This window comes from Anthonomus grandis, chromosome 6, assembly GCF_022605725.1.
Source record: "Anthonomus grandis grandis chromosome 6, icAntGran1.3, whole genome shotgun sequence".
Lineage (NCBI taxonomy): Eukaryota > Metazoa > Arthropoda > Insecta > Coleoptera > Curculionidae > Anthonomus > Anthonomus grandis.
The window spans coordinates 6,340,877-6,353,561 of NC_065551.1; the positions used below are offsets into that span (position 1 = coordinate 6,340,877).

At 32.1% G+C, this 12,685-nt stretch overlaps 1 protein-coding gene across 4 annotated transcripts in view; it reads right to left on the minus strand.

The window, feature by feature from the left end:
* The window catches only part of LOC126737745 (klaroid protein), a 99,005-nt gene that overhangs the window by 45,888 nt on the left and 40,432 nt on the right, over nt 1-12,685 (minus strand). For all 4 annotated transcript variants that reach the window (XM_050442762.1, XM_050442765.1, XM_050442763.1 and 1 more), the window contains exon 4: nt 2,595-2,867. In XM_050442762.1, the coding sequence (XP_050298719.1) occupies nt 2,595-2,867 (273 nt within the window). The remainder of the gene's footprint in view (nt 1-2,594; nt 2,868-12,685) is intronic.

Below are 12,685 nucleotides of genomic sequence, written 5' to 3' on the forward strand. Positions count from 1 at the left end.
AACCAGTTTCTATTCTAGTTTGGTTTTTGTACTCGTAGTAAAAAACGTTGTAGTGCCTACGAAAAAATATGTGATTCTTCCTTTAAGAACAAATTTTGAGAAAACGGTTACAGATAAAGGCAAACTTGTCGGTATCAAACTGAAGATAAAAGAATGCTCTATTAAAACGCGTTACTAGTTATACGGTGTTCTATTTCAAAAAATAACGCAAAATTGAATTGAAAATATCATTATTTTAGTAACAATTTTGATCTCCGCGTATAAAAATATAAATTTTGGAATTTCGAAAGACAAAATAAACTTAGCCAAGAACTCTACATAGATTTTTCAAAAAGATAAAAAACGTCGGTGCTAAATATTAAAATTTATGGGAACATTGATTTTCGTAAAAATTTCTTTAAGTTGTTAATAACTAGGCAACAACGCGTTTTAGGGCAAAACAGTTTTAGGGTTAAAGAGAGTGAAATGAGACGTCCATTTCGAAAAAAAAATTAGGTAGTTCCATTAAAAAAAAATTAAATTATGTACCACGCTTTTTTGGGACACCCTGTATCAATCAAACTAATTTTAAAAAGTAGCTCCTCTAACTCAATTAACATTTCCCCTATTAAAGTTTTTTTCCGTTTCGAGATTTAGCCGCAATCGCGCACCGCGATATAAAATGGACACCCCATATAAATATAGTTAAAAGAAAGTCAAAATTGAAATAGAACATACAAATATTAAAAGCAAATAAATTAGGACAAAAAACCTAATTATTCTGACGGACAATAAAACATCATCAGGCCTTCAAAGGTTGATAATGGATCTTATAAGTGGTTTGCCCTTTTGAGATCGTGGCCAAAAATGCAAAAAGTATTGTGACGGTTATATGAGTCGTGCCTAGATTAAATAATTTTAATTTATGGAGGCGAGAATTAATGTAATAAATGTTGTTACATAACTGCGGCTAATTTACTCAAACTGGAGCCTATTTCAAATGCATAACAAAATCAAATAAGTTTAAAATGGAGTGCCTTTAACTCCATTGAAGTCACGAGTCAATTTGGCCTAATTGTCACGCAATACCGACTGGAGTGTCCTTGGATTTTGTATATAAAATTTCAAAACCTATAACCACATCAATTGCATACTTATAAAATGAAAATATGTCAATAACTTTTTGAAGATTTGAAGACAATTTTGTGAACTATCGATAGATAGACTTAATAGCCACAACGTACATGTCTGGTTGATTCACATTAATTTAAACTGATTTTTAAATACAAACAACTACAGATATGTAATATCCTATGGGAAACCTACCCATTATTATAAAGCAATAAATTTATTCGGATGCGTTGGATTGCTATCAATCATCTACTTACTGAAGCTATTCAAAAAAAGTCACTACTTGATGACGCCAGAAAAATAAAGCTCCTACTGACTATTGTTCTTCCAGTCTGGTATTGGTTAGACAATAAATTAGTTGATAGGATCAAGAGGGCCTATAGAGTGGTCAGCTATATCTCCTAATTTAATCGTATTAGACCTTTTTGTTTGGGGTTACTTAAAGAATGTTGATTGAATTCCTTAACCTCAAAATTTAGAGCTTCATAATTGGTGAGATCCTTTAGAAATTGTGAGTTTAAACGATGATTATTCCATTGTCTGTGTAATAGCGGACATTTTTAACATTTATTAGACTGATATTTTCGTTTTAATGTAGTACATTAAAATATATATTGTTTGAACATATTATAGCCTTAAAAAATGATTTATAGAACAAAAATATGTTTCCATGAAAATTAAAGGTCCGTTTTAAACAAAACTAAAAGCTACATGAAGACAATTACTTTTTAATCACTGGAATGCTCTTTGGAACTCCTGGAGATAGTACATACCATCTGTCACATTTTTGACGAAAAAATAACATGTAACATTTTTTTGCGGAAATCGTTAGCTTATTATTTAATTAAAAATTGCTAAACTATATATATTTAAAATCATAAAATTCGGCTCTTTTTAACAATGAGGTCATATATAGGATACTCTATAAGACAAAACTGGCCCTCTGTCAAAATTGGACATGACAGGTGGTAATATTTTTGTCAACTTTTCACCTAACCCTTGTAGGGGGCGGGTCTATGGGGGGTCTATGGAAAAAGACCCTGTACGCGCTATATCTGAGGAACCGTTTATCGCCCAAAAAAAGTTTTATTACTTTTGTAGGTTTTTTGAAATTTTTTCGAGTTTTCTCAGAGCGCCGGTACGGTTTGACCCCACATTTTTCAAGTTAAGCTTTTTGAATGATATTCTGACGATTTCCGCAGAAAAATGTTACAAGGTATTTTTCCGTCAAAACGGCCTTCTTTTTTGACAGATTGACTGTACTAAGGCAGAATTACCATTTGCCGACAAAACTATTTTTGCTCATAAAGTTGTTCCATAAACCCATCGATAATTGTTTGTTACGTCTTTCAGCAACTTTATTTCAATTTTCAGATTTTAAGATATACGAGATGGGAAGTATGTAAAATTTTTTTAAATCGCAAATCTCTAAAAATATATTAAACGCTAAAAAATTAGTTCTTCTATTACTAAAGAAACTTTACCTTTTGATATAAAAATCCTCAGAATTATTATTATATGCTCCGCTTCTCCTTGTGGCTTCCTCACTGTATCTCGCACTGGTAACGTAGGTGTTCTCAGTATTAATATTCTTATGCGAGACGTTCTCTGAATACATCGCAAAAGATTGAGAAGGGCTTTCGTCTAACGGATGAATAGTTTTCCGAGACATATTGGGCATAGCGACCACGCCTGGTGCTATTTCGCAACGGTCTTTGGAGTGATAGGAATATGTCCAATCCGTTTTAGGGTAAACGCTAAAAAAATATTTTTTTTGTAAAGCCTTATTGTCTTGTTAATTCTTTGTTTTATTTTTATGTACAAAAATATGAATTTATATACAGTGAGTTACAAAATTCAAATATTTAACAAATATATCCTTAAAGATGAAATTACACTTATTTATACTAAACATGTATCCTAAATTTCAAAAAAAGATAGGCTTCTAGTTTTTTGGATCAGCGCAAGGATATTTTTGTGTGCTCCGTTGATTACGGAATCTTAAAGAACATGAAGGTGAACAGCAGCGATATAAGAATTATCGAAAATTTATACTGGAAACAGAAAGCAGCGTTATGACTAAACGGAAACCTTACAGAAGAAAGCCAGATTCTACGAGGCATCAGACACAACTGCATACTGTCACCACTACTATTTACCATATCGACGGGTTTTTGACAAAACATCGTAAGCGACAAAAAGTCCATAAATTGCTTTTTTTGGACAAACTGTTGCTTACGATAAAATACACATTAGTAGTACTTTCCATGTCTTTAATATTCACTATTAACGGCCTAAAATGAATATTTACTTGATCGTAACCACCAATTATTTCCAGACGCTTTTTAAAATGTCACTATTTTTATCGTATGCGCCGTAAAATCGCGATGGTTACGATTTTGTTATTGTCGCTTACGATAATTTTTTTACCCCCACTCGTCGTCTAACGGCGATATAATCTTGTAAAGACACGTTTATTTTGTCATTCCACTAGTTTTCATGGTATGCAATGCAAGGTGCATTACCGTCCGTTTACGCAATACTTATCAGCAAATTATTATCAGTTTATTTACCCAATTTGCTCTGGTAATCCATTCCTATACTTACTTTTGCTGCATTTGAGTACAAGATGTAAATAGTGTCAATTTTAAGGCCATTTTTTCTTAAATTAGAAGATTTTTAACATTTTGCAGTATCTTTGTATCAAAAATTCGTGTTTAAGATTAAAAAGTTTGTTTTACATTTTATTCTATTATAAAACTTGTTTTTTTTTTTTAAATTTAGATGGCCCATTCAAGAGGCTACCTGCCATGATGGCTTTAAAAGATGTCGACGCGGCAACTCAAAATAATCCTACAAATCATGCAGAATCAGAGAATAATTTGCAAAATGAATATGCTCTTTTAAGTCCAGTACAATGCAGTAATAGCATTGAAGGAGAAGATCTAGATCCTAGCAGTATGGGTTTTGAACAAAATCAGGCAAATACATCTTTTTTTGATATTGATAATATTCCGATAATAATGGTGGATGATTTTTCTGCAGCAATTGACATCGCAACGGACAACGACATAGGAAACTACGTTCCACTTAACCCTGTAAATTTAAATGATCTGGGGGAAACTAATAACGAAACGGGGAAACGAATAAAAGAAGCTAATAATGCTTCTTTTATTCGTAATATTGAAAAACCAATCATGCCAAATAAATTGGTAGACTATTCATCCAGTTCAGAATCATAAAACGATGAAAATAAAACTCCTAAAAAAAATAGACGCGACTCTGACGAATATTCTTTTCATGAAGAAAAAGATTTCGATATGAGCTTTTCTGATTCAGAAATATCAGATCGCAGACATGATATCACCCCAGACATTGTAGGAAGCGCAGGCATAAAGAAAACTAAATAGATATCAAAAAAAAAATAGTGAAACAAACAGAAAGAGCATTAGGGGCTGGAAAAATGGTCCAAGAAAATCCTTGCAAAAATAAAAGGTGTCAAAATGGATGTGCAGCAAAACTAACGAAACAAGAGCAATATTCGAATATTATTGGGATTTAGGCAGTCGTTCCAAACAAAGGGTTTGGCTTCTATCATGCATAAAAGAACGGGAAGTAAAAAGAAGACGAGTAAATGACGTTAACCTTAGTAGAAGAAATAAAACCTTCATTTACACAATAAAATGGAACGAAAAGGAAATTAAGGTTTGCCAACAATTCATTCTAAAAACCCTTTGTATCTCACAGATGACTTTACGCTATACTAAGGAAAATGAAGTAACTGGAATATTTTACAAAGTCGATCAAAGAGGCAGACACAACCCACCTCATAAAACTTCAATTGAAGACAAAAATCTTCATGACTTTATTAAAAAGTTACCCGCAGTTGCATCACATTATTGCAGATCAAGCACAACTAAGAAATACTTCCCCAGCGAACTAAGAAATGTATCTTATTTATATCGGCTTTTCGCAAAAGAGCAATTACAGTCTCGCAAAGTAAAAACTAATGTATCACTAAGAGTATTCAGAAAAATTTCCAATAATGACTTTAATATTGGGTTTCACCTTCCCAAAAAGGATAAATGTGTTCTTTGCGAATCTAGAAAAGACAAAGACGACAAATTCAGTGAAGCATATAAAATGAAGTACCAATTTCATATCAAAGAAAAAGACGAGTGCAAACAAAACTTTTTAGCAGACCAACAGATCGCAAAAGAGGATGATAGTTTTCTGTGTGCAAGTTTCGACCTTCAAAAAGTTTTAAATACACCTCATGGCGATAACATGCTTCTATACTATTCACGAAAGTATTAATTTTAGAATAGAAAAGCTTATTGCTGTTTATTGGGTGAAGTAAATGGAAACCGAGGCACTAACGAAATTTGCCCCGTTCTTTATAAATATTTACTGGAAATGATCATGATAATGATAATGATCGCAAAAACGTAAAAACAATTGCACTATATTGCGATAGCTGCACTGGTCAGAATAAAATTAAGGCCATGCTTATAATACTGCATACATTTTTAAAAAAAGCCGCTAACATCCGTCATATTAAAATAACCTTCCTTTTACCTGGACATACTTATATGCCAGTAGATACAGTCCATGCCACAATAGAAAGATTTACTCGCAGGAGAGTTATCTGGGCACCCTCAGAATGGCCAACCATAATTGCAAATTCGAGAATTCACCCTGAACCTTTTAAGTTATAAGCATGAAACATTCTGATTTTCTGTCATGGAAATCAGTAAGTGAACATTATTTACAAAGTAATAGTAAATTTATCAATGGAAAAAAATTTCAAATCAGTCAAGTAAGAATCGTATTTATAAACAAAGGAGAAGACACACTAAAAAATAAGCATTCTTATTTCAATACCGCCGAAATTTGTGTTTTGCCTATTTCAAGTGGAGTTCCTAAAGGTTTGTTAAAATAATTCATACCTACAAACACATACTATTATTTTAAATATTATTTTTTCTCATTTCATAGGTAGAAGATCAAAAGTGTTACAGAAAAAACTGGAACCGGTTTACAAAAATCCATTAGAAATTTCCCTTCCAAAGTTTCAAAACCTAATGGAACTATGCAATAAGCACACTATACCAAAAAAATTTGCGGACGAGTATAAAAAATTTGAAGCCAAGGCCGAAGTTCCAGATATTTTAGCTGAAACAGACGACGAAGAGCAAAACGACGATCTTTAATATTTTTTTCATACAGTTTTTATATTAATACGTTTTTTGAATACATAATTTATGTTTAATAAAGAATTTGATATTACCCGTTTTAAAAATTTAAATCCCAAAAAACATCGTAAGCTCCATCATAACTCTATCGTAACCCACAAATAAATAATTGACAATTTAAAAAAGGTATTGACAAAATATTGTAAGCGACAAATATACCCGAAAAATTGTAAAATTTTACAAAAAATTAATTTTTAAAGTTATCTAAATTACTTTAGGAGTTCAGAAAAAAAAAACAACAAATGTTATTAAAAAATAAAAAATAGAAGAAAAAAACATTTCTTGTAAAATTCGAGGAAAGTCGCTTACGATGTTTTGTCAAAAACCCATCGATATGTTCAAAATCTTTAGACAAAATCTTTAAACAGGATACTCAAGAATAAGAAATGGGAGTACAAATCAATGAAGAATATATTATTTCGATTATTGAAATTCTTCGACAAACTAGAAGCTCTCTAACATTTACTAACACATTTACTAACATTTACAACCACATCCTTATGCTGCACTACAGATTGATACGAAAAATGCAGATCGAGTACCCCAGCTTAAGTACGTCTAAAACCGGATAGAGAAATTAAGTTTAGAATAAAGACATTCTGAACAACATTCCAAAAAATGAAACCACTATTATGCGATCATAATCTAAACCTAAAATTACAGCAGAGAATGGTAAAATCCTACATATAGTCAGTGTTACTGTAGGGGGGCAGAGATGGGGACAATTGAGGCCAGTACAGTTTAACTCTAATTTAAACGAAGTGAATGATTTTTTTTAACTCAATTACTCGGATTTTTTAAAACAAAATTTAAGCTGCCCTATTTTTGAGATAATTTTATACTTAATTGACGCGTCTTTTCGAGGACTATAACGATTTTTTTAAAATTTAATGTATACATTTTTTTTATCAAAGCAAAATAGTTTTCGGATGGATTCTCCTCTTTTTCTCCCCAAAAAGTCAACTTATTAACGAAAGCATTCACAAACGATTTTTTTTAATATTTATAGTATATTAATTATAATGTATATCTCTCAAGGGGTTGAAGTTAAGCACCAAATTAGGAAATTCGTAACGACAAAATCAACCTAAAAAAGCATATGGAAATCTTGTATACTAATTGGGATTCTTTTTCCTGTTTCAATGAACCATATACAGAATGCGCATTTTTACAGTCTCTATTTTTAAATTAATAAATTCACGTTTACAGTAAAAAAATAAAAGTAAACTCTTACCTCTACAATTGAACTGTTACATAAAATAAAATATGTTTCAATATTGCAGGTTATTTCTTGATGATGTGAATGTTCTCTTGAATCATATGACTAATATTGTACAAATAGCTAACAGAAATCGTGCATTTATTAACAGAATATATAAAAACATTGCATGTAATAGTTAAAAGGAATAGTATAAAATGTAGACATATACAAGTGGCGACTATAAGGAAAAAACAGATAATCAATGATATGGAAATGAAAAAAGAACGTAAAACGTAACCCTACAAAAAATTTCAGTCTTTTAGTTCATTAAGCTTCAATTTAAATGAATAACAGAGTTACCCCTCAAAGGGGTTAATATTAAGTTCATTAAATGCTTTCATCATTTTGGTGATTGGAGAAAAGACACTGTAATGAGCATGATGAAAAGATAAACGAAAGATTCTGACATTTATTATGCATATTGACATTGAATGGTGCATTTTCCAAAATACCAGAAGAATAAAAAATTCCATTTAATATTTTATAAAATGCGAATAAATCCGAACGAGTCCTCCTGACTTTAAGAATATTGATATTAAATACAGGGTGTCCGGAAGCTAGATGCAATCCTTTAAGGGGGTGATAGCTGACTTAATTTCAAACATTTTAAGCTAAATATGTGTAGGTCGAAATTTGTTTATAAATTTTTTATGGCAATTTTTCTCAAGAAATACTAAAATTTCACAGTTAAACGGTAATAGAGCGCAAGTTACAATTAGTATCGGAGTTTCAAAGTTTATTTTGTTTTGTCTAATGTGTATTAATAAAAATACGATTAATTTCAAGCTTCTGTGTAAACTTATTAGAAAAAATTGAGATATTGAAACGTAAAAAATAAATATGAAGTTAAAATAAAAATGCTTTGTTTTATGTTTAAATAATTGTTATGAAAATGCTTTCGTCGTTCAAACCTCTCTAAAAATATGCCTAGCTTCTGGCCTTTATTTTAAGATATCACTCATGCCGATGCCTGGCCAATTCTCAGAATTATGGCCTCTTTTGTGCGGCAGGTCATGTAAATAAAACTTACTGGATTGGTTTTCTATTATGGGACAGTTCAGGTAAATAAAAAGTAATAAAAACAAAATTAAGCAGAGGTACCTAATAGTAGATACTGTAGGGTAAGGGGTACCTAGTAGGTACTTTGAGGTGGGGGTTACAAGTTAGGTACCTGCTTAATAAATAAAAACGTGTGATTTTAGCCTCTCGCCTCTAATTTTGTAAGATTATCAACTTCGTATTGACTGCATCCATTGCACTGTTTTTTAAATCGAGTTTCTGCCCGTTTTATTAAACAGTATTGTAAAATAGAATTTACCAACCAAGAGTACGCTGACATTGTCTTCACATATGGACGCGCTAACATTAATGGAGCTTTGGCACAACGCTTGTACCAGAAACGTTATCCAGATCGGAGGTTACCAAACTTCAGGGTGTTTCAAAACACCTTTCGCCGTCTTACTGAAGTTGGCATTGGGAATAATCCGGCACGTGGAGTCAACCCTGGCCATAATAATGTAGAGATTGAGGAGCAAATACTGGAAGCTTTTACCGCAGACCCTACTGCAAGCGTCAGTAAAGTAGCTGAAGACCTTGGCCTTTCTAGATGGAAGGTGTGGACGACCATGAAGAAAGATGGACAGTATCCCTTTTATGGGGATGTACGGGGGTGAAGGGCTTACAAGAAGAAGACCCTGCAAGACGAATTCAGGTCTGCCGCTTTTTATTGAACATGGACATCGAGGACCCGTTATTCTTAAGAAGTATCTTGTGGACAGACGAGTCCAACTTTTCCAGGGAGGGTATGACCAACTTCCACAACCTCCACGAATGGGCTGCCAAAGAGGCAAATCCGCACTGGAAAAAACAAAAATCATTTCAGAACAGATTTTCGGTAAATGTGTGGGCCGGAGTAATAGGCAGGACTATTATTGGGCCACATTTTCTACCAGAGAATTTAAATGGTGCCAACTATTTAGATTTTCTATAAAATGATATCCCCGTTCTTCTAGACGAAGGTGGATTATTGGAACGAGAAAGACCAATAATCTTTCAGCAAGATGGTTGTCCAGCGCATTGGTCCTTGGCTGTCAGTGAATTACTTAGACGACTGTTTTCCGGACGTTGGATCGGTAGAGGCGGAACCTTTCCTTGACCTCGATCGCCTGACCTAACTCCGTTGGATTTTTTCATATGGGGCCGGGCAAAGGAGCTTGTATACACCACCGAAATAAAAACAAGAGAAGAGGTGATTCGCAAAATAAATGAAGCATTTGACAGGATGAAAGAAGATATGACCATAAGAGTAACCACCACCGAAGTAACAAAAAGGGCTCGTGCCTATATCAGAAATAATGGATTGCATTTTGAACATGAACAATAAATAGTTTAAACAAAATTGTGTTTTATTTAACATTAAAACCTAAAATAACCCCACAATCAAGGCTCTAATGCTTAGTAGGCTTATGAGAGGTCTCAGTCTAATAATTTTTGTTTACATGACCTGTCGCACAAAAGAGGCCATAATTCTGAGAATTGGCCAGGCATCGGCATGAGTGATATCTAAAAATAAAGGGCGTTTCAATGTCTCTATTTTTTCTATAAGTTTACACAAAAGTTTGGAATTGATCGTATTTTTATTAATACACATTAGACAAAATAAAATAAACTTTGAAACTCCGATACTAATCGTAACTTGCGCTCTATTACCGTTTAAGTGTGAAATTTTGGTATTTCTTGAGAAAAATGCAAAAATTGCCATAAAAAATTTATAAACAAATTTCGACCTACACATATTTAGCTTAAAATGTTTAAAATTAAGTCAGCTATCACCCCCTTAAAGGATTGCATCTAGCTTCCGGACACCCTGTATATCCTTTATTACCAATACAATTAATATAAAAATTCGGTAAATTTCAATGTCAACCTTGAAAGCTAGGGTAACGAAGAAATGCTTTTTAAATGGCTTCATTTATTTCCACATTGTTAGAATTAGTTACCGGATAGAGAATAGAGTTCTGCGAACTTGTCTTTTAAAAAACACAAAACTTTTGGTGATAAGCTAGTAAAAAAAATTAATCCTTGCAATCTTGCATGCAGAAAAATCCATTGTGATGCACTAATTGCCTTTAAATTAAATAATGTCTAACTACGTTGTAATCAGATTTTATCTTACAGAACCAGGGATTTGTTTAGTATTTGGTTTGATTTAAATATGATCTAAATATACATATGTAGGTCAGTAGCACATAGAAAAAATATCTTCAAAAATATCTTCTAGTACGGTGGACGTTTCTTTTGTTTTTAGAGGGTGGTTAAATAAAATTTAATGGTAATAAAATTTACATATCAATTACAATTTTATTTGTGTATCTTGAATTTTTTTATATATTTGAAAGGGAAATATTGATAATAAACATTATTATAAGGTTTGCGATGGATTGGTGTTGGGCATATTGTTCTTTTTATATTATTTTGTTACTTTCTTACCCACATAATGATGCAGATTGCATACATAAACCTACAATCAATTAACACCGGATTTAATAATTTTAAAATTTTAGTTACTGATAATAATAATTTTGATGCAATCTTTGTAGCCGAGACTTGGATAAATAATAACCAGGATGTTTGTTATGGTGTTTGAAATACCAGGCTACAGATTTTTTAACTCTAATAGGGAGTTTGGTAGAGGGGGTGGTGTAGGTGGTTATTTTAAAAACCATTTGAAGGTTGAAATGATTAAATTCAACTTTCCTATATCGCATTCTTTAGAGAATATATGTTTTAAACTTCAAGTGGGAACTAAAGCGATAGCTTTTGCAAATTTTTATAAGCCACCCCATATAAATATAAATACACATTCGCTTATCCCAGATTTTGATAACACTTTGTCGGAATTGGCTGTACAATATGACACTGTAATATGTCTGGGGGACTTTAACGTGAATTTTTTTAATTTGGATAAGTATTGCATTGCTTTGAATCATATAACTTATTTCAGATTTTGGATGAACCCACACATATTACAGCTCATGGTGGTAAATTATTAGATCCTATTTTTGTCTCAGATAGGCAGATTGTTCTAACTTGTGGTACACAATCGGCGGATGAGTTTTCTGACCATAGATTGGTGTATGAAATTTAAGGCTAAAGATAGAAAAAGCACAACCAAAATTTGTTACATATAGGTGCTATAAAAACTTTGATAATAACGCTTTTCTTTCTGACTTACAGTCATTACCGTGGCATAATATATTATACGAAAAGGTTATAGAGAAAAAGCTAGAATTATTTAATGAATTTTTATTAACAATATTTAATATTCATACACCAATAAGAACTGTAAGGGTAACTAAGCCTAGGGCTCCTTGACTGACGCCAAATTTAAAATACCTCATGATAGAAAGAGATAAAGCCCTGCAGAAATATAAGCTATCAAAATCACCTGTTGACTGGTCTCGATACAAAGAACTACGTAACTAGACACTTTCAATGGTCAGGGCTGAAAAGAGGCCATATATTAACTTCATTTCTAATAGGAAATCGGACAAGGATTTATGGACCGCACTAAAAGATTTAAGTGTCTATACTAGAAAAAAACAAAATATGGAGCTACCAAAGGAACTTTCAAATCCAGAAACAATTATTCAACACTTTGCACAGTATATAAAAAATGTTTCAAATTGTGATAATAAAATATTTTTTTATAATAATAATAAATTTAATTTTAGCGATTTTGCTTTCCAGTTATGCACAGTTGATGACATAAGTAAAGCACTTCAAAGCATTAAAACCAATGCCTGTGGGACTGATGGTGTAACAGCCAATATGATTAAACAAGTAAATTGTTGTATTGAACTGTAATTGTAATTGTAAGTGAGTTATTTTCCGACTTCTTGGAAAAATAGTGTAGATTTGCCTTTACCAAAAAATAAAAATCCTACTACATATAATGATTTAAGAATTATATCTATATTACCGGCTATGTCAAAAATTTTGGAAAAAATATTACATCAGCAAATGTATAATTACTTTAATTTAAATGCGATTATCCCAG